We start from the raw sequence: 23,459 nt of genomic DNA, 5'->3' as shown, positions 1-23,459 counted from the left end.
ATTTCACAAGTCTTTCCTTTCAAATTACGAATGATGAAATGGCTCTTTTAAACTAACCATGACACTCACACAGAAAGAAAACTGATGGCTCATTTAACTAGATCCCAAGCATTCTGCTTACAAAGAAGCAAATGTGCTTCTGACAGATTCTTGGCAATACCAGGCAAAGTATTCGCATGTAGGCCAATAGTTATACACAGAAGAACAGAACTCACTCATCTAGCGAAGGAGCTCTGGCTATGCAGCACTTCTTTTCAGGAAGCCACCTAGGCCCAAGAGATTACCACTACCAAGGACACCTACCTCTGTTTCTTTGTCTTCCATGATATTTACAAGCCCCAAGAAAATGTTCTGTAGCTTGATCAAAAATGGTTCTGGATAGATAGCCCAGTCTTCCCATGCTCGGAAGCATGTCATTACCCGTTGCTAGAAGCAATAGGGAAAAAAGGAGCTAATAAGTTTGTATTAAGAAATTCTAAGCGACTGAAGATGTATCATGGAATGCTACTATTGTAAGGACTGTCCTAACAAGTTCCATTCTAGAACATACAACAACAATACTATACTGGGAAGGCAGGTAACAAAAAAATAAAGACATTAGGATTTTTTTCTTTCTTCTAAATCTCACTTGAATGAGAAGAATACAATGGATTTTAAATAACAGATAACTAAAAGTGATTATCAATCTAGAGCAACTGGGAATGAAGGCAGTAGAACAAAGAACCTTAACACAAAAACCAGCTACACTGTAAACTTCATATTTAAGCTTCAAATTAAAAAAAAAATAAATAACCAAAAAAAGAAAAAGAAAAAGAAAAACAAAAACCTGCATCACTAAAACAGTAGAAGGAATAGAAGGAAGAGCAGGGCTAAGCATATGGAATGGAAAAGCTGAAAAAATTATTCTTAATTACCCATGGTCAGATTTGCTTATCGCATCTCAAAAAAAAAAAACAAAAAAAAAAAACAAACCAGGATACTTCTCTAAAATATTTAAAAGCTAATTTCTGCTTCTAAGTCCAGAAATTTCTTTCAACACAAAGCAGCAAAAATTTATTTTGAAAAATGAAATATAGGTGGTCCTAAAGTAATTAAGAACCTAAAACCTCGCCGGCACTAAGTACCAGATATACTCTATACTCCCCTACTAAATGTACCACTAGGTGTATAATCTCTCACACACTAGTTGTCTTCCTAACATTTCATTTATATTTCTCTTCAAAAGAGAAGGCAAGATGTGTGAAATAGAAAAGCTTCTTCTATAATTTCAAAAGCCCAAAGTAAATTTCAAGGCTATTTCTGCAAGAAAGGAAACATTTTTCTTTTGGCAAAGCTTAATTATGAAGCTTGAGGTTTAAACCACCCATCCTAGTATTCAATGGCTTGTGCAGGAACATCTGTGTATTTGACTTCTATGTCATATAAATAACGATTAAATACATACCTTGAAATTTTCAGACTGTAAATGGCCTTGTATTGTACGGTAAGTAGCATTGAGATCAGAGAATATCTGACATAATTTTGTTTCAAAACTAGAATTAAACATATACATTTCTTTAGTTAAACTTTGTAATATATCTTTTCTGGACATACATAAGTCTTGAAACTACCTGGGACACAGGATTCAAAAGCATAAGATTCCAATCCCTATATTTGGTTTAAACTGAATTACAAGGTAAATATAGTTACTACATATTAAATCAGCTTTGACAATAACAGAACTACAAAGGGAGATCTTGACATCTGCTGCAACCTTTTTCTATAGCCTGAAAAACTGAAGGAGGATAAAAGGTGTTTTACAATCCTACACAGAATCAAAGAATTCTCAAAAAACATTTTTTAAAAGTTAGTTGTTTCTGTTCTACCAATGAAAGGCCCTCAATGAAAGCAATGAGTAACAGCTGCTTTGCTTCTCTTTGAGTTTCCCTTAACATGCAAAAAATAAACTAGCAAAACAAAGACAAGAAACATGATTTGCAATCAATACACTTTCACAACATGTTGAATATTCCCCATCACACTACAATAACATTAATGATACTCCAGCCAATAAACACAACCATTTATCTGTATTGAGCAAAGGCTCTTTCCCTTCTACATTTTTGGTAAATTCTGCTCAGCACTTTAGAAACAAATAAATAAACCCCTTGTAAGGTCTCAAAACTTGGTGAAAAACTGGGAAGAAATAAATAAATAAAACCTAATCAATTATAAACTCTATTTCAAAAACTCATTCCTTTGTAAAGATGCTTTGCTATACCATACCTGGTAATATACCTGGAATATTATGTATAGCCTCTTTACAGAAAAAGAGGCACATGAGTTATCCCTATTTCTACAAGGTTCGAAGCAAGCCACTGCTTGCACAGAACACATACAAGGATTATGGTCTTTTGGGTTTTTTTTGTTTGTTTTACAAAGTATCCTAAGCATTAACGTGCTGCACTTTACGAGGTTTTAGGTAAAGAGATGTGAGAACTACCAGTGTTGCAATGGTATCTTCAGAGACGCTTATGAATTTCTCTACTACCACATTTATCCAGAGTTGCACAAAACTGAACTTAAGGACACTCCTTAATCAGCAATCATCTAAAATATTGTACTTACAATTTTCTATAGTAGGAAGCATTGGCAACTTTAGCTGAAGAGTTGTACAACACATCTGACACCAGATATAATCTTGCGATCTACAGAAAAGAATGCTCAAATTAAGATAACATTAGAGCTTAATTACCCTGAAAATATACGCATTTCCCAGATATGACAAAATGGTCTAAACCATCTAGAAGTATGAAATTAGAACTCACTAAATATAATGCAAATATGCTGTTAACATACATACTAAGATGCAATTAGCCCCCTATTATGCCACAGGCTGCTAGCCACATTGTAACAATGAGTATATTACTGAACTATATTACAAAAGACAGATTGCAGCATTCCAGCTACTATTTCTTACTTTGGAATGGATTGCTCTGCAGTTTTCAATTTCAGAGCAAGGTAGAACATTATTCATTAGCAATTTCAGCAAGGAAAATAGTGTATTACCAAAAGACAACAAACCATACTTAAACTCAAGGTCTGGTCTAAATATGAAGTCTTAACACTACCTAAAACTTAGAAAATAGTGCTTTTAAATTACACGCACACACTGTTAACTGAGCTCTTCCCCAAAAACCAGAAGTATGATTCTACAAAACCTCCACACCTTCTTGGGAAGAGGAGTTTTCAGAATGGACAGCGATTCTGTAATGCAGTCTACAATTTCTTCAGCAGCTTCTGCGTTATTTAGACAGAAAACCATCGCATCGCCAATATCATTCTTTCGAGGCGTTAGCCCACGCAAAATTTCCTCCAGCTTGTCTCTCTGTCTGAAATAGAAGGATTACAACACTTTCAATATAAAATCAGCAGTATTATGGCAATTTCTATTTAATGTTTTTGATTCTACTGACTTCAGGACTAAGGAAATTTGAAATAGTCATCAGTTCATTTTTCAGTGACTCATAACATGGAACAATAAGCCCATGTTCATCACATAAAGGAATAATACTTGAAAAATTCACTGTTCAAGTATAAACTATGAATAGAAATGAAGAAAAAATAGCTGACAAAACAGCTGATGCAGAATATTAATATATCCCAACACATAATAATCAATTTGAACATTGCTTAAGCCTGAATGAAAAATGAGTGAATGGAAGACGCGTAAGTTATTTATAACATGGAATTAGAATCATCAGATAGAAAAAAACAGTAGAAAGCAATTCTTCCAGATCTTCCTGGAAGAAATCAATACAATATGAAGAAATCACTTTTAAAAGAACATCTTTTTAACCTTTCCAAAAGGGAAAGGGAGTTACATAATATGTAATACATATTTGTTAATGTGTAATAATACCTAAGACTTCTGAACCACAAATTGTATCATAATTATGACAAAAAGGACAAAATGAGAATAAAAATCCACAGGCTATGAATACACTTGGATCAATAACAGCAAAATTTAAGAAATCATCTAAGTATTTCCAGTATTACAGCCATTCCCATCACACATAAAATTCACTGCAAAGAACTCTGACAGTGCTCCCTTTCTGCTAATCAGTAACAGCTCTATTTTAATTTCAGAATAACATCAATAAAATTAAGATTATAACGACTGTTTAGTTTGTTCAGTTCCTACAATGCTGAAATCAGTGTTCTATAACTTCATTAAGAGATAGGAACAGAAAACAACAAAAAAAAAAACCTCTTCTCATACTCCCCATCCCCTTCATACAAAGGCTTAACATCCACCCCGCTTAAAGAACTCATGGTTCAGTGAAGACAAACCTAACAAAACCCAGAATGTATTTAGCACTAAGAATCATCCAAAAGGCACTAATATAAAAAATAATGAATGAGAGTTCATACTCCTCCTTAAGTGCACCCTTCTTGTTTGGTTCCTCCACGAATGCCTCTGTTTCTTGCTCTTCTGACATCCCATGTAAGTAAGGATTTAGTGGTGGTGGCCTCCAAAACGATCCATTTTTGAACATACGGAAATCTTCTGTCCTCCACTTGGTTGGAGCATCTCCCTGCAAAGAACAAGCTTTTAATTTAGCTTTGTTCTGTCTGTTTACTTTTACTTCATAATTCTTCATGTTACAAACTAACACTTAAAACTTTACTTACCTGAAGAATTGAATAAAGCTTCCATCTATAATACACATGGGCTGGAGTCTGGTTTTCAAACAGAAACCTAAACCAGAGAAGACAGACACACAAAACACACTGGAAGTCAATTATCTGAAGATAATTTGAAGGAAGCCATCACAAATATACCCCAAACCTGCTCACAATCACACTTCACTGCACAATTACTGTTGGAGCTACTGCAGCCTCAGCACAAGCTGAGGAATTCATAGCAAAACCAACTCCTATTAGCAGTTCAGAAGTGGACTGGCTATGGCAAAAGTAGTTTAAACAGTTTGAAATCAAAGCAATGTAATAAGCACCTGAACATTGGGTTGTTGATTTCTCGGTTCATGATCATGGCTTCAAACATAGGCCCTTCCCGTACCACAAACTCTATCATTCGATGTATCAGTGCGAGCAAATTCCTACAACAACAACACAGTTAAAGAAAAATTGATTCAGACCTAACACTATATAAAGCTACGCTCCATCTAAGATACTATAACTGTGCAGGAGATTATTTTGCTGGATTGTTATGGACTGTACAGAAGGTAACATGGAACGAATAATAGCCTTGCATCACAGACACGGGCACTCCAAAATAAAAACATGCCTAAGAGCTCTCAAGTAACAACTTAAAAGGAAACCTCATTGCTGAATTTCCACAGCTTAGTCTACAACCATCTCCTGCATAGGAGAAGCTCAATAGTCCTTATGCATAAAACGGGCAACTGAGCACCTAAGTGCAATAAACTCTTAAAATTTTAGCCCTCGCCTAATGTATCTAGTACTAAGATCCAAGTGTTAACTGCAGTTCTACAAACAAGCAAATGGCTGAATACTGTGTTCAAAACTAAATGCAAATGGTTTTGAATATTCAATAGAAACTGCATTCAGCTCTCAAACTATTCAAGAATAAATCGAAAAGCAAATAGCCTTCTTGATGCCAAACAGAGCAGTGGTACCATTCAATTTGGGTAACCTCCTTTTGGTCAAGACTCAAGGATGAGATGCTGAACAAAATTGTTCATCATTCCATGTCATAGTACTCAGTGTTTCCTTCCTACCACACTCAAGAGAATCAAATCACAACTAAAGAAAAACATAAAAATCTGTATTCATTTTATTCAGCACTACTTCCTGAGATGAGCAAGAAGCATATTTGAATTAACTGCATGTTTTTGAAGCCGCATTTGAAAATGTAAATTCATTTATAAACGTGTTAAAGGCTTACATATATATACATATATATATATCGATATATAAGCTTTATAGATTAAAGTTCTTACAGTTTCCAACCTTTTTGTTCTGTGGATTTTTTTCCCCTAGAAACCAGTTTCTAGTTTTTCAAATAAAGATTATCCACATATCAAAAACTTCACAGCACGTGCCTTCTGAATGCGATGCAAACAAAAAAAATACAGATTTTTACATTTTTAAACAAATTTTCTCAAATGAAACAAACTGACACAGGCCTTTTAAACTAAAGCTCCCTATAGTAAATTTTCATTATCAGAATTCAAAATAGCTGCATTGAAAAGCTGAATAACTTTCTATCAGATCTTGGTATTTAGGTGATTATTTTCCATCATGTGTAATCAAAAATTTGTCACAGATACAACATACTAGATTAAAAAAAAATTAAAATATGGCAATAAAAAACCTGCCCATCTATCTGCAAACTTGGCAAACGTTTTATGCCAGCCAACATTAATCTCTCTTTTCTTCTCATATCACACACACAAAAAAACAAACTGATATGTACAGCTCAACTGTCCTATAGTTTCACTTTTTATGACATCCTAAACACTCTAAGGAGGACAGTATCAGCAGTTCTTCAGCCATTTTATTCAAAGCAGCATTCTGAAAGTCTAAATAGCAAAACTATTCTTGTTATATGAATTGTATTTGAAAACACAAATAGAAAAAAAATTACAATGCTCTTTTACGTCTCTGAGCTATCACAGCATTTGTTTATTGTAAGGTGAGTTCAATATGATCAATTCAGGCTTCTTGCAGAACTGGATTTCATCTAACTGTTCGTTCATCAAGCACAATAAAATTGCTTAAGAGCAGCTTATGGTTGGGCAAGTACATCTGCTGCAGAAAGTCCTACAGTGTATGAATAGACCCAGTGCATCCCACCGCTGAACAGCAAGTGTAACGTGTATTCTGGCATACAGGGCATTTCTCAGAAACAAACAAACATGACTGTATACATGTAATGTTTGCCTTTTAGTAACTATCAAGACATAACAGATGTTAAGAATTGGTATTGAAAACCTGCCAAGGAGAATAATTGAGTGCAGTATCCCACTAAAGTCTGTCAGAATTTGTACATAATGCAATACACCATGTAATAGTCTTTGTAATATCTATCATTATCATCATTCAGGAAAATGAATGTAATGTATTTTCAAATGCAATTCAATTAACATGAGCTTTTCTTACCAACGAGCTTTCAGAACACCACAATAAATAAAATGGAAGCATACTTCTATCAGAAAGCTAATACTATGAAGAACTGAACAGTTATACGAGTACTTATCCTTTAGTATGCTTTTCAAATTAAGATTCCTCCTGGTCACTAATTATTCATGCCTCTACCCAACAAAAACTGTACTGTCCTAAAGCTTAATGGAAAATTTTCTAGTCAAAATGCACTTGAGCATTTAATGACACATGTTAATTAACTACTGTAACTAGCTTTACAGATCTTTCCTCCCCCCACACACGCAAAAAAAAAAGGGGACTTGGTGACAATTAAAACAGTGTTGTACAAAAAAAGATGATAGTTTTAAGTGCATTTAAGATGTCATTTAGCTTAAGTTGGCCAACAAAAAAAAAGTTTTTCAGTTATAATAAAACCACATTTATTGGAGCCGATCGTACCAATGTCTGGTCAAAAACTGTATACTTTCCCAATCCATCCCATGATGTTTTCCTGGTCCCCCGCTGCCGCAGACAGTTCAGCTGGTGTTGCTCACCAAGGCCAATGTCAAAGAGAATTTGGTAATCTTTCGTGCTTATTTACTTTTAAAACAGTGTTGTGTTCCTATGTTTGGGAAAAGGTTTTAGCTTAACTGAGCAAGAGTATACCTAGACTGGAGTGAACGTAGAGGCACTGATGGAGAACAAAATGCAAAAATACACTTGCACTACGAAACTAACCGTAAATATTGACTGCCATACATTTTAAAAACAGTAGAAATTAAAACCTACGACTAACTGAATTAGTACATTGTACAGCTGAAAAAAAAAAGAAAAAAAAAAAGAAAAAAAAAAAGGAAAAAAATGACAGCACCACATTGAAGACAGCTGCATCCTGGCCATCAAGTACTTAGAGGTTTATTTTTGGACTTACAAAGAATTGCTAAAATAACCTATTTCTCCCTAGTTCTCACTCACAAAATTATCCTCCAACTATTTCTAACTGAAATTGCTCAAATACAATGCAAAAGATAATTACTTCAATCTAGCCTCACTAAAAAAAGTTACTGAGATAGGATAATAAGATTGTAAAACACATTCATCTCTTTCACGCGTTATGAAAGAACCATTGCTCAGTCAAGCCGTTACCTTTTCCTCAACATCACAATTTTTCTTTAAAATTCGAAGGGGAAATTTTCTATATTTAGATCAGTAATAATAAAGAAAAACATGTACCTTTCTGTTGGGATAACCACTTTGACTATGGCTTGCGACAGAGTCTGTATATGAAGTCACATCAGATAATAAACATAGAATATGTGAGTATTGTTAACAAGTAACAAGCAAAAATATACATATGCAATGAAAATACTACACATCTATCACAAGTTTTGCAGGCAATCACTGCTGTGAAGTTATAGATAAGCAATTACACAAAACGCAAATGGTTGTGACAGTGAACCATAAAGGTTCACTAATTGCAAAGTATCAGAACATTCCTGTCAGAATGTACACTGATGCACTGAATAGCTACTACACTGAATATAATAATTAAGAGAAGAGTTCTTACGTTTATGAAATGATTCTAAACTATTTGACTTGGATCAGGTTGGTATTACTTTATTTCCAAGTCTTAGAAAAAACAACCCTGACATTTAAGTGTCATTCAAAGAATCAACAAATTCTTACAAATGTAAATCAAGTAGGTTTGTGATTACAAGATACTTACCCCTCATTTTTATCAGCTAATATCCCAGAAAAAGAGTTTGAAAGCTGACTCCATAAGTAGCATTAAATACTTACTCAATGTCCAGATAAATTACCTTCTACACACAATATATCAATTCCTCTAGTGTAAAAATAACACTACTCAAATTAAAACGTAGTAGTTTGTCTAAAGAAAATAATTTAGATACTGCAATTTGGCAGCCAACAAAAGGGTGGGGGGGGAGGGAAAAGGGGGGGTTGAAGGAGAAAAATATCCAGGGAGCTGGGAGGGGGAAAATGATAGCTAGATTTAAAGAAGTGCTAAAATTAAGTCAAGACCCAATACACTGCATCCTAATGCAGACAGGAAACATCACTTCAGGAATTAGTAAGGTTCCCTTGGGCTACAGCAGGGAGCCAATGAGTTTGTACAGAGGGCTGCCAAAGTCAGCCTGAACAATACAAATCTATGAAGCCAGTGAAATACTCTCATAGATGTAGTGTTAAACAACGAGATATGGCCCAGGGTTCTATAAGTTACCTTCTCAAAATCTTCCTTGTTTTTTGGTGGGGGTAACATTGGAGCATTGGGATTCTTCAACCTCTCTCTAGGCTGGGCATTAAAAGGCAGACCTGATGGAGGAGGCGGGAGGGTATGCTCCATCATTGAAGGTGGAATGTATATTGGGTGTGGTGGTATAGGCACAGCTTTGCCCCAGCCTAGCTTCATTTCAAAGGACATAATCATCTTGCCTGCAAAAGATAAAAACACAGTTGTTATGAACTGATTCTGCACTGGACCAAATTCTCCTGTGTAAATGCAATATTTAGGCTTCCCTGCCATGGTTTATTTTCTGCTGAAGTTGTTGATTAACTTATCCTATTTACAGGCTGTATCATACACAAATGAAAGCCCACTACAGAAAACATTTTATTAATCCTCCCTTACATACATGTTCAGGAGACTACAGTATACAATTACTTGAATTGCTGTGCAAAAAAAATTGAAAAAACTTGATATTCAACACCTCAGAATGAATAGAGTGATTTTTAAGTTACATCATTGTTGCACTGTGATTGTTCAAAACGTTTCTCTTTTTCTTCTCATAGGAACAAATTTAAAATGATGTTATTCAAAAACAAATTTAATAAGCCACCACAACTCCTACATACTGTTATTTACTGAGTAGTGGTTGTGGAAGAGTACCAGTTTGCATAAGCTAGAGAACAACATCCTTTCATTTTCTATTAATTTTCTCCAAGATGTAGATTTGGGATTTTTGGCTCTTCCTGACCTATGAAGACACAGCTGTCCTTAACACTTAAGATACTTTTATACTTCACCCCCCGCCCCGACTGAAGATAGACAAAATAGCCCATACATGTGGTATACTAAGTTACCTCTATAGTACTAGAAATTAGAAAAGAAAAAGGACCTAATTATCATCAGCTACTAAGAATTATTTCCTGCATGCTAGTCACATTTATTCACAAAATGTACTGCAGATAATTATGACCCCTAACTGAAAAAATATGTTTACCATTTAAATTCTTTAAAGCTCTTTCAGCATCTCTCCTGTTCATAAATGCAACAAAGCCACAGTTTCTTTCTCTTGCTCTTTCTTCATCAGTTCTTGGCCACATAATTTTAACACTTGCTAGTGGTCCAAAGCGCCCAAATTCTTGACATAGCATCTCTTCATTCATCTAAATGAAATAGAAGTAAAAATCAGCCTCCCACAGCAGTAGTTCTAAGATATTTGTTCATAATACTATACAAATGTGGAGATTTTGATTTCATGGAGAACACTTAATTCCTCATCAATTAAATCTGCTATAAAACAATAATAGGCAGGCTGAATTCTAAATTAAGCACGATCAAATTTCTGAGATAACTCCTCTCAAAAGGAACATCCACAGAAAAAATAATTACTGTTCAGCATTTTTACATCTAGTAAGTGATATTTTTAACCTTAACTATTTCAGCATCACATTCAGCACATCCATTTTCAAACGAATACTGCCTCTACAGTTGCTAACTGTACGTAATACGTTTTAAAATATGCTACTGAAAAAAGCTACTGTCTGAATTTCAGCTGGACCCAAACACGCCAATACTGCACTTCGCAGGATAGCTCCAAACTTACTTGAGGATTAATGTTTCCCAGGTACAAATTTGTTGTGCTTGGATCCCCAACATCATGTGACCCTGGTGCATAATCATCCAGCACTACAGCAATGGAGAAGACAATAACAAAAGTCACAACCCTTACTATGCATTTAAGTGACATTACATTGAATAAGAAAAGAATCTATATTACCACCAGATGATCTGTTTCTTCTTGAAGGCGCATCCACTGAATAAATAAATAAAAAATACATATTTAGTCAAGAAATGTTTTGTAGACTGAACAAACGTAACGGCAACATTGACTCACTTGAACGACGCTGACCATCTGAATCCGACTGGGGGGGCTCAAAACGGCTCAATCTACCTTTTGTTTTATGTCTTTCATCACGTTCTTCTTGTATCCTACAAAACAAGTTGAAAGTAAGCAACAACTTTAACGTTTTAATGTGTCTACTTTAAAGAATCATTTTTTGAAATAGGAGAATCTTTAATGCTTATTGAACAATGGACTTGTTAAAAAAAAAATGTGAAATTGCCAGTATGCTTTCATTTTTGTTGAATCAGGTGGGATGGAACCACCAGGATAATTCCAGCTGCATTCCTCATTCATACTGTCAGGGTTTTTTTACCTCAAAAAAACAAAAAAGTTTGAGAAGCAGTTTGCAAGAGTAGAAATTAAATCTGTGCTCTGACAGAGTGACCAGAATTGCATATTGGACAGAGATCCATTAACTTTTCCAGATGCACACAGCTCTCAGCATCTTTCTTCTACTTTTTGCAGCTATTATTCACATAACCTTGCAGGGTGACATTTGAAGATTCACAGTACACACAAGACCCTCTCTCTGTTTAGACCTCTGATGAAAGCCCTCACACAAGTAACTTCTATTTGGTATCTCTCTGCCTTCCAATTTTTGGTTCATTTTAGTTATTATTCTTAGTTATCCCATATTACCTCACATTCCTTTTAATGAATTAGTTTATCCTATCTCAGTTAGGCTTCTTCCTCTTCCTTCTTGCCCCTTCCCCCAAGAGGAAGGGAGTGGGGGGGGAGTCGTGATTAACTCTTAACTCTTCAAACTGTGAAATTCACATTAACTAAACCAAAAATCATCTTCAAGTAGCTCCAGAAACATAACAGTAATACATTTATTCTGATCTCTGATATATATAGTTTGTTTTTGTTGCAAGTTTTGGGGTTTTTTGTTTATTTCTCTTTTTTGCTTTTAATCTTTAACTGCTCTGGATATTCTTCTGGTTAGGAAGGCAGTACAAAACCTCAAAGGTCAGACAAACACTTCTGGCATGGAAAGAAATCCACTCATGTTGACCAGCATACTTCAGTGCTTGTTCACCGATCATTTTTAAAGTCTCCGATTCCAAAATAGAAATACTTCTCAGCAGTGGTGGTAAACTCTTCTTAGTACCAATCAGCACAATGAAAGGCAAGAGCATCGAGGACACCAGAATACTAATTAGACAGGATTATCCACCCAAATCACGTGGACCTGTACCAAGCATCTACCAGCAAAACTTCAGGCTCCATTCAAAAGTATGATTGCCAATGCTAACAGAAGGGGCTGGGAGAGAGACTTTGGGGAAGAGCTTAGCAAGAAAGATTCAAAATACTGCCTATAGAAACAAAGTAGATGTGCTCTGTGTCTTACTTACAGTAACAATCAAGGAAACTTACTGCTTTAATTCTTCTTTAAAAAGTTCCAGATTGCTCTTTTTCTTTTCCTTCTCTCCTTTCTTCAAAGGCTAAAATTAAAGAAATATCAGCCAACACTTGAGCAGGTACAATGACACAAAAAAAATAAATAAAAATAAATGGAAATGGTATTTATGTAACAGAAATTTAGATAATTTCCATGCATTTTTACCCTCAGCTTTCAAACCAAGTAAACTACAGGAGAAAAATAAAAGAAAACAGACTTGAAAACATTAAGAATGACTGCTACCAAACACAGCTATCAAATGTAAAATTAAGGATAGCTTGAACTACACTTTACTACTTCTGATTACTACAGTACAGCATACGGGACCCAACACTTTCTCTACAACACACAAATTTAAAATACCTGTGGTGTGTTTTGTCAGTTTGGTCCACTTTAAAACTTGTGACAAAACTGCTAACTGCCCTAGCAAACCTTCACGCTCCAATTAAATCCAATTAAATTGATACATGTGTGCACTTCTTTTCTGCGAATACACACACATATATACACACAAATATACAGTAATAACTTACATGTGTATATATGTATATTCAGATATTTTATCCACAGGCAAACATTCTACATGAAAGGAATTTCCATCCCTTATTTCCTTTCAGATACAAATACAAGTCTGAAGAGTTACTGTAAATAAAAGAACCTCCGAGAAACAACTGAATGACAAAGAAAATGGATTTTTGTTTTTTTTAAGTGCACTATATGCACCTTAACTAACTTACATGAATCCTTCTACAACATCGCTTTTAAATAACCAAATTTAAATGAAAACGTTTCCAATAGGCAGACATACAAAATATTTGTGTTACACACTACAGCTTTGGAAAAACTGGACTTCCTACTCACCCCAGGCAAAGTTGTTTGTTTTTGTTTGTTTTTGGGGAGTGTCTGCCAAATAAATAAAATCATTTTTACCTCATTATCTTCAATCACCATTGGACAGGGCAAGTGAGTAAACTGATTGCATTATCTGATATTTATGACAAATTTGAAAAGCAGCAATATTCTTACAGTACAAATACTTGCATATGACAACAGAGCTCCGAGTGGTAAAAAAAATAAAAATAAAAAAAAATAACAAACATAATTCATTGCTGGTACAGTAGAGCTTTACATATGATGAAAATCAGATCTGCCATACAGCATCACCCCACTATTCAAGGCTAGACGCTTGCTTAAAAAGCTGGAGGAAATTTGGGATGGGATTATTCACAATTACCACTTTCTATCTCATTTCCCATCCTCATAGGCAGTATCACATTGTTTTAAGCTAAGTTTAAGAATTGTAGTAAGCACTTTTAAAGACTTCCAAGACACTGAATACACATTGCACATATACAATAGTCATACATAACTATCACCTGACTTGAGAACTAAGGCTGTTCATAAAAATTCCAGTAATTTTTATAACAAAAATCTGAGTTTAAGAATCAGAAAGTGCATCCAACCATGCAACGGTCAAAATAAATAAAAGCCACGCTGTTCAGTTTCAGAAACTCTCAAGCTCTAAAACATATTCATTTAGTAGAACTTTAAGAGCTGGAGGGAACTGCTCTAATATTACCACCCAAAACTGTTCTTAGAAAAATGACCCAAGAAGAATTTGCATCAATGCAAAGGCGCTGTCTTGTTTGGTTGGTTTCCATGGGTTTCATTTCTTGTTTTTGGGGTGGTTTTTTGTTTGTTTGTTCGTTTTTGGGTTTTATTTATTTATTTATTTAAAGCTACAAAAGACTAACAAGAGAATGGTAACAAGAAGATTTGCTTCTAGAACTTCACAGATCCTCCAGACTGGAGATCGTTACTTTAAGACAATCACCAAATCTGTATTCGTAACTAGCTGGAATACAGTGAAGACATACAACACTGGAGGCAAAGTGTAGTACCAAGTACATGGCACTGGATACAGCTCTACCAGATATCTGCATTTTATCTTCTTATTATTTTCTAATGAATTAATCAAATCAAACATATTTCTGCCTTCTTTTACTGTGCGATAAATGGAAACACTACTCTGCAGGACCATACAGATTTTTCCTAAGCACTTCAAAATAATACCTAGAACAAAGAGCATTCATATAAGAAACTTACAGGCTTTTTGGTTTCAATCATTAAGAGGGATGGTGGCTTCTCATTAGATGGTTGACTTGGTTGGTTTTTTTGATCTGAAAATCGTGATGAAGGTTTATAGATTTTACCCCGTTTTTCATCTGTTTCATGTTCCTCTGAAACCAAAAGCAAATGAAAAACAAACTATATTAACGCTGCACAATAAAGTTCATCAGGATGAACACTTTTTTTGGTAGTGTAAAATCAACTTTTAATCAGAAGAGCAAACATCAGTTATTTTCAAAGAAAATTTTCTTGAAATTTAAAGGACAAATCATGTGTCTACTTTGTGAGTTAAAGCAAAAAGTAAATTTTAGCATCAGATCTCCATGGCTGTTTATAATGTTTATAATGCATTGTATAAGTTTTAAAATGCAATTCAGAGTAAAAGTGAAGATTGGCTTTAAGATGAACAATCTACCACTACCACCCAAAAGATCAGTTATACCTTTAGATGCATTAACAATTCCTCCTCTTACAAATGTTTTCACTTTATTGCCATCACTTCCCTCAAAGGCAGCAAGGAATTCTTCATAAATTTCTGCAGCAGCCTTCTCATCCTCCTACAAAGCAAATGTTAATCATTACTATCATCACAGAACAACCTGTGCTAGATAGCTATTCTAACTACTGAAATCTAAGGTTAGAGGTCAAACAGAAAACCAAAAATAACCTAAGGTGATCTCTGTTTTCATTTTGAGAAGCACAATAACCAATGGATTGCTGTAATTCAGCATTTCAGGAGGCCAAAAAACTTGCTTTCTCACCTAGATAAGCAGAGAAGCAATCCTCTAAACACCACAGACAGCACGAACAAATAGAATTCTATTTTACATGTTCAATTTCATTCCAAGAAAGCTACAATTTTGTAAATCAAAATAAAGTTTTTGATGAAGCTATTTATAATCTAACAAACTAAATCCAAACTCACATACACAATAGAATTTTGTTGTATATCATTACCTTCTTTTTTAATTCTTCTTGTTCCTTCTTGCTCAAAGTCCTTTTGGCAGCACTCATTTTGCCAATGCTGAATGCTTTAAGTTTACTTTCCATTAAAGGCTGCAAAAGTAGTATGAAAAATAAGAAAATGTTAGCAAAACAATTAAAGTAATGCTGCTCTTCAATTTGGCCAAGACCAGAAAGTTTCTAAGTGAATTACAGGTGGCAACCGGCTTATATGTTTGGAAAACAAAACAAAAGGCTTCCTGTACTTCTCTCTGAACTTGATACTGTCTACTACAATAAAACAAGTTAAATCTGTGTTTCATAAAAATGAATGGTCATTGTCTTCATTAGGAAACTCTTACTACATCGTTCAAAGACATCTCAAACAAGTTGATGGGTATTTGCCATAAAGCACTCTGAAAGCAAGGAGAACGGGATGAAGATCATGCTCAGAAGACATAAGGAATGGGAAGGAAGGGAGACGAAAAGAAAATAATGTTCTGGAAATTTCTAGTTTAACACTAGAAATGAAGAACCAATATAAGAACAAGAAATTATCCCCGAAGAGTAGAAGGTAATCAATCCATTAACCTTCGACTTGAGAAGATTTTTTTCATGCTTTGACATAAATGACAGTGATTGGATGTTTAAAAAAAGAACAAAAACAGTTGAATATAATAAAAGCTCAAGACAAATAAGGTGTGCAACTTCTCTATTATAAAAAAAATCAGATGCCAACAACAAAGTCTCCTCTCGGAATAATTTCCTGTGTAGAAACATTCATTTCTAATATCAGCTTGCTATGCAAAATCTCTTTACCTAATTACAAGAACAAAAAATTGAACAACTGTTAGAGATACTTTCAGTTTATAATCCTTTAGCAACTCAAAAGTTTCTTAGATTTGTACCAAGCATTCGACCAAAAAGGTTTTTATTTCATCTAAAAACATTTCCTAGTTCCTAATTAAATGGAAAATGACCCGTTACAAATTAATGCAGCGTTGTCTGTGGAGTCATCTGCTTTATGACACTATGTTTGTCAACATGAGCCATTGCAACTTGTTTATCAGCAGGTTTTCATCCATCTACACATCTTCTAAGTTAATAAAATCACATTTTCCTGTTGCCTGAATGACAACTTTTATTTCAGTTGAAATAAAAGCAACGCAGAACCTCGGCACGCTGCTACGGCACAGCAATGCCGACAAATACAAACACTGCACTCCTACTCAAGGCCTATCCTGCCATCCACAAGTCATCTCTCACAGCACTGAGCAGATACACACAGATCAGCCACCTAGCCTTTGTGTTCCAGTCACATCATGGAAGCAGCTGTAGGACAAGAGATCTGGCACCAAGATCTCCTCTTTCTATAAATGGCCTCAGGAAAAAAAAAAACAAAACAAAAACAACAGTGCTCCAAGTGGCAGGAGCAATATCAAATGATAGGACTGAAGGACTGAACTCATTTACTCCTGCAATTCACATTCCAGGAGGCAGTTATAACACTACCCATGTGCAGCTTCACAAAATTACTAACAGCAGAACTGCATAAAACTTGAAGACATCCCTTTACTGAATGGAAATGATACAATGAAAGGATTAAAGCAACTGATGGAAGCAAAGCAAAAACACCAAGTTAAGTAATCAAATCACTGCATGAAAGTAGATTCCCATTGAAGATAACACTACATAAGATGGCATGAAGGACTGAAATCCCATTTTCACAAGACAGTAAAAACATTTTCAAAAGGGTTTTAGGAATGTTTTTCTAAATTGCATCAAGCAAAGAAAGGCATGAAAAATAACCTATTTCTCCATTAGAAGTTTCTGCTGTCATAACTTCAGTAACACTTTCATACAAGCAAGTTAACTTGACTTCTTCATATGCCACATATATATATATTTATGCATATATATAGGATATCTGAATCAGAGAATAGATTGTCTGGCATTTATGCTATTTGGCTCTTGCTGCATATTTCATTTTGGGTCAGGAACAAGCAGGCCTTCCTGAGATGTGCCAACCACAGGACCAGGAGAAGGTATCTTGGGCACAGAAACAAAACAACATTGAAACAAAGACCAGATAACTATATGCCTCTTAAGCATTTTCTACTAAAAAGAAAAACAGAGGGTTGAAATAGTGCCACCTCTTCCCTCATTTTTCTGAGAAACCAACTGCATACAATAAAAAAGTCAACTTTACCATACACTGACTTTTAATTGACCAGCTAGCATTCTGAACTACACTTGAGTACAAGAGAAACATATTTAAACACGAAGAAGCAGTGAAAACTGCGTGCATCCCTCACAACGCAACATCCTTCAGTACCTTCCTACACTTCCAGGTGTTAAAAACTTGCAACAAACATTTTTTATTTAATACGAACATCAACATCTCATTTACAAAGACCTACAGATCGTGCAACAGTTTGTCTGCAATGAGCAGTTTTCTTTGGAAAGAAAACTTTTATTTAAAAAAACATTTTGGCCTTACATGTGTATCAGCAGACCCAGCGTTATGTACCGCATCAGGAGCTCTGACCTGGAGAGAGGAATAAAGATTACATTATGCTTGAATACACGTCTTATTACCATAAAAACACTTCCAAACCTGCTCTCAGTATGGCGCACATAAATGCAAGCCATCTCAAGAACATTACATCCACTTTGTGAATATTCATCTATTAACTCTATTACCCTAAACTAAATGGTAACTCAAGTTGAAAAAACACGTAGTAGTCACGTATGTGTAGCTGTCAACTTCAACGCAGCGTTACAACCATGAACAAGAATTCACTGACTACAGCTTTACAACCTTTTGGAAACACTTCCCTGTCTTTTCAGACAATTATGCAGCATTCTGTCTGATCTAAAAACAAGTTGCCAAGGCCCAGAGAGACAGCACTCAAGCTGGATGATTCTTAACAAGTTTTAAACTACGTCTCGTGCATACTAAATGTTCTGTACTACTATATACACCGTACGAGACATCTTTCTTTTTGTTGCTGTTCTGTATTTAAACTCTTTTTTTTCATTATTATTATTAAAATCAGTTCTAGGCTATGGAACATGTCTATAAAATGTGTGTGGAGGCGGAGTTGGGAGTTTTTAAACCCGATCTGAAGTTCATTTAAGCGATACAAACTCCAACAAACAGAACTGAGCAAGTTCTGAAGTTACGTACTGCCCAAATTCCAGAAAGCCTCACTAATGTAACTTTTACTGTTAAGACAGAACTGCTTGATGCACAGCTCATAAGTAAATTGAAATTTTAAGTCAGAATAAAAGACTTTCCTCAGCCAAATCCTACTCATTAGTTACAAAACATCAGCATTTGTTGCCAGGTATTTAGTTTCTATCAGAACTAGCACACCGTGATCATCTTCAGTCTTCCTGACCAGAAGCCAAGGAATGACAAAGCATGAGAGAGGTTGGTTGGTGTTTTATGGCATCAGAAGAATGAAAGCAACATTTCTCAATTCTCTTTGTATCACAGAGGAGTCTTAGAAAGCAATAGCATCCAATGAGGCCAGGTGCTGGTTTACTACCACAAGGTGCACACAAGGCAGCATACACCATAACAGGCAGTACCCAGGCCCAACACTGTGATGTTTAAGACGCAACAGATGACATCCTGAGGAAGGACCCACACAATTCCCCAGGCATTACCTCCATTTCTCCAGCAGCCCAGAGGGACAGCTCTGGAAGGCCTCTAATGCAGGCCAGGTGACCAGCAGGGCACCCACAGACACCCACACAGAGGCACAGCAGCTCCCAGCCAGCCCCATGGCCCTGCACCACAGCACCACTCCTGTGCTGACTGAGTTTCTGCCAACAAGCGCCTCAGTAACTTCCAGAAGCAGCTCTAGCTTGCTCCAGGAAACACAGAGCCACAATGTTCTCCTCCTGACAGTGTTCTTATTTCTAAGGCCTATAAATTTAGCTCATGCCTTTGACCATCCAAACAACTGTACTCGCACAGAAGCGCAAAACTGAAGTAATTCCTAACAGAATTACATGTTGCTATCTGTCAGTTTCTAAATAACAGCAACTAAATAAGTCTGATTTGATTCTTGCAGCACTGCACTCCACATCCAGCTGCACTGCCTCAATGTGAGGAGCAATGTTTCTCTCCAGGAGCGACATCAGCTGCGTTGATCCAACAGAATAACCAAGCCCTGCTAACATGCTCAGAGACAAGCAGTCCATGTCCTACCCGTCTTTACACCAACACCATGCAAAACTGTTTCTTCTTCAAAAACATCACAATAACACGAGCAGATTCTTAGTTGGACCAGCCTCATTTCTTTCTCTGCACGGGTCTCTCAAAGACTATTGCCATCATAACTGAAGTAGCAATGCAGGCTGCTTCAATGCCATTCCAGAGGAAGAGCAGTTCTGGAGTCAGGTCGCTCAGAGCTCTACCATGAATCTACCCAACTTCACTCAACCCTCAAATGGCAGAAATATACATATTAAAAGGACTACATAAGTGAAATCTGCCAAAAATTCCTACCAGGAAGTCAACACTGAGACCCATCTCTCAGATTTTGACACTTTTTATTCCAGCTTCACGGCAGCTTCCAAATAAAACACAAAAGAGATGACTGTTCATCTTTCCTACCAGCAAGCTCAGAGCCCACAGATCCAGCCCTTCACACTTTCCCCAGATTTAACAACCTCTGGGTAAAACTGGTATGATCGCATTATTTCACAGATGTTTAAAATACACTGTACTACATAAACGTATCGGCTAGTAATGGTGCCATTTTGTAAATCAAAGAACAAAAGCTGCCCACGAAACACAGCATATGATCCCACAGCCATCAGATGCTGGATGCTATCTTTAGAACGATAACGGCTGCAAGCTTGAACATAAATCAAAGTCCTGCTCATGCAAAACTCACATCCCAAGGGTAAAGTGTTTCTACACAACTCTGGTGTTACGTCTCACCCCTGCTCTGTTCCAACACCCTCCTTTCATTCTGCTCCCCCACCAGCAACTGATCACTAACACAGAACTAGATCACTTCTCCCAGTCCAGCTGATCACCTCAGATGGCTGAGGAGGGTCAGCCAAACCAACCTCCTATTCATTACAGGCTGCCCCCCTCCCATTCCATGCCAAAAAATTACACCAAACCACCTAGAGAGGACAGTGTTTGGGAAGGAAAGCGTTGCTGAGCCTGGGAGCAGCTGGTGTCAGCACTACCACCAAGGAAATGCCAACAGAATCACATCTTCAGAGGTTAAATCCCAGAAGGGCAGGGAGGTTTCCCAAACCAACTCTCCTCTTTTATTCTTCCCTTCTCTATCAAATAACCCAGGAAACAAAAGCATGCAAACACTCATTAATCAAATTTTATAGCTAATCTACTTTTCACATTCACTAGAACAGAACACAGGATTATTCACTGTTTAACCAGGCGTCACTTTCACACACAAAAGCAAACAGAAAATTGCCAGGGATGCTCTTCCTTCAGAATTGATAAAGGTTGGCTTAGCAGGGATCAATATATTAGCTTAAGGACCAATACATAGTTTAGCAAAAGGAAATAATGGGTGCTAGCTCTAAAACTTTCCAGTTTAGCTTCACTTGGTATTCAAACAGCCTTGTTTTTCTGAACCTTGCACAGAGAGGAGCAGCCAATATTCCATTTTCTATTGCTTGTGAGAAAACTGAAAGGAACCTCCAGCTCCATGTCCATCAATACAGGAATGCATTCATGCCTCTCCTGCTCTTCACAAGCTGAATACCAATGCAGGAGAAGCTAAAGACCACAGGTAACACCATCCTGCAGAATGCTGCACCTAGCTGGAACTCACGCTGCTACAGACTTTTCATTGCTGCTCCTCATGTACTTCAGCTTATCAATGAATGCTGTCCAGTCACAAGAATCTCGGTTCTTCAATGTTTTATACATAACATTACACAGAAGAAATGCATTTAAGAATAGGTAATGTTCTGAAAATGTTTTTGTGGGTTTTTTTTTAAATGAAAAATGGGAAATGAACAACTTGATCCCAGTGGATAATAACTTCCTCTGCCATGTGGTACCCAAGTGGTACCAGATCATATGCAAGAACAGCAGACTGCAATAGTTACTGCTCTTAGAAGACGTAATAAGAAACAGGCAGAGTCATCCAAGCAGGTAATCTTTCATTATATTGACATTACTGAACAGAATCAGAATCTGCCATTTTAGACTTACATCCTACAAGGAGCTCCAATGTAGTCTTTGCCAAACTCCATTTCCTCTTCCTTCATTTTGTCCTTCATTGCTAGTTATATTTCTAGAAACCTTAAGCATATCTTGTTATCCTAACCTTAACATGACAGGTGAATAGATGATGCTCATACAGCACACTTCACATAAGAGACTCTCAAATCTATTTAGGTTATAAAAAGCACCTACCACCACAGCAACACAGGCAATGGATGTTCCCAGCCCCAACCATCTCAATGGGTGGTTTTCAAACAGCGAATCAAATAAACAATACCAGACTGAAATAAACTTGATGGCAGTCTCTAGAAACAGCTCCATATTGCAAATCAGTGCTGGGACACAAGCACCAGAGAACAAACATCACATGCTGTGAATGGGAGGAACTGTAAGTTTTGAAGCCACCAGTTGCCAGGTCACCAGACAGAGCAGAGGAAATACATCACAGCCCTTCCCAGAAGGGTGGAAGCCAGCAAGGGAACACCTCAAAATTGCCAGGGAAACACGTCCTATGGAGTCTATGAAACATCACCTTATCACTTGCAAACACAGTGCACCAAAGGAAACGGCATCTGAAACTCTGATTTTGCTTGGTAAGTGAATGAACTTAAGAAAATCAACATGTTTCATAAGTAATTACTTGAAGAAAGCAATCAAAATAGTCATAAAAACATCCTCATCGAACCACGTACCATTATTTTCTTTGCCACATACAATAATATCGATAAAACAAGGTCTACAATGTGTAACATCAGAAATTGAGGTACAACTGCAGGGAGATGGCAAGGCAAAGGGCCTCCTCAGAACTCCAGGCTTTGTTCAACATTGCAGTCTGCCACTGATTTCAATGGGATGACTTAGTATGAAGAACTGCCTGCACATATTACTGCAGAACTGAAGACAGAAAGTGTTTGTTTTTAATTATCATTATAAAATTGAAAAGGGGTATCAGTGTAGATATAACACGCTGATGCAACAATAATAAATAAAGCCTAACTGTAAAATGAAAGGAGCTGTAGGTGAGCTGCTTTGTACACCACGCCATCGGTTGTGGTAACCAGCAAAGTAGAACACAATGCCTAATCATACTTCAAATCCCACAGCCCCCGACCCCCTAAAAGCCTCTCCACATAAGTTGCAACCTCTCCTGCTCCTGAAGTTCTCTATCCAGATCCTGCTTACACTTCCAAGCCAAAGGCAAGATCCAAGAAATGCTTCCTGACAATATTTGGAACAGATCATGAAAAGGAACCATAAATGAAACTCTCCCTCTAACACAAATGCTCTCAGTAATGAAATTCCAGCTGGTTTCCAAGCAGGAATAAATAAAGTAAAAAAAATAAGAAATCCTACTTTATCTGAATAACAAAAATGAGCAACAGAACATTTATCTCTACAGCACTAGAAATTACTGTGCCGAACGGCAGATTCCCCCTTGACTACTCCGCACACACACAGCACAGAGGGAAGAAAGAAATACAAGTCAGAAGAACAT

General features: G+C 36.4%; 1 protein-coding gene across 10 annotated transcripts in view; it reads right to left on the bottom strand.

The window, feature by feature from the left end:
• Window positions 1-23,459, bottom strand: part of U2SURP (U2 snRNP associated SURP domain containing) — a 49,538-nt gene that overhangs the window by 15,500 nt on the left and 10,579 nt on the right. For 2 of the 10 annotated variants that reach the window (XM_072344114.1, XM_072344107.1), the window contains exons 2-20: window positions 18,236-18,283; window positions 15,751-15,849; window positions 15,236-15,350; window positions 14,770-14,903; window positions 13,525-13,566; window positions 12,639-12,706; window positions 11,253-11,347; window positions 11,136-11,171; window positions 10,962-11,044; window positions 10,356-10,521; window positions 9,356-9,567; window positions 8,344-8,387; window positions 4,998-5,102; window positions 4,675-4,741; window positions 4,414-4,577; window positions 3,209-3,371; window positions 2,608-2,687; window positions 1,445-1,532; window positions 304-426 (exon numbers count right to left, since the gene is read on the bottom strand). In XM_072344114.1, the coding sequence (XP_072200215.1) occupies window positions 304-426; window positions 1,445-1,532; window positions 2,608-2,687; window positions 3,209-3,371; window positions 4,414-4,577; window positions 4,675-4,741; window positions 4,998-5,102; window positions 8,344-8,387; window positions 9,356-9,567; window positions 10,356-10,521; window positions 10,962-11,044; window positions 11,136-11,171; window positions 11,253-11,347; window positions 12,639-12,706; window positions 13,525-13,566; window positions 14,770-14,903; window positions 15,236-15,350; window positions 15,751-15,843 (1,878 nt within the window). In that variant the 5' untranslated portion in view covers window positions 15,844-15,849; window positions 18,236-18,283. The remainder of the gene's footprint in view (window positions 1-303; window positions 427-1,444; window positions 1,533-2,607; window positions 2,688-3,208; window positions 3,372-4,413; window positions 4,578-4,674; window positions 4,742-4,997; window positions 5,103-8,343; window positions 8,388-9,355; window positions 9,568-10,355; window positions 10,522-10,961; window positions 11,045-11,135; window positions 11,172-11,252; window positions 11,348-12,638; window positions 12,707-13,524; window positions 13,567-14,769; window positions 14,904-15,235; window positions 15,351-15,750; window positions 15,850-18,235; window positions 18,284-23,459) is intronic. The other 8 variants (XM_072344108.1, XM_072344112.1, XM_072344109.1 and 5 more) reach the window with 8 other exon arrangements.

This window comes from Excalfactoria chinensis, chromosome 9, assembly GCF_039878825.1.
Source record: "Excalfactoria chinensis isolate bCotChi1 chromosome 9, bCotChi1.hap2, whole genome shotgun sequence".
Classification (NCBI taxonomy): domain Eukaryota; kingdom Metazoa; phylum Chordata; class Aves; order Galliformes; family Phasianidae; genus Excalfactoria; species Excalfactoria chinensis.
Note: the sequence above shows the minus strand (reverse complement) of the source record. Positions and strands in the feature narration are given on the sequence as shown.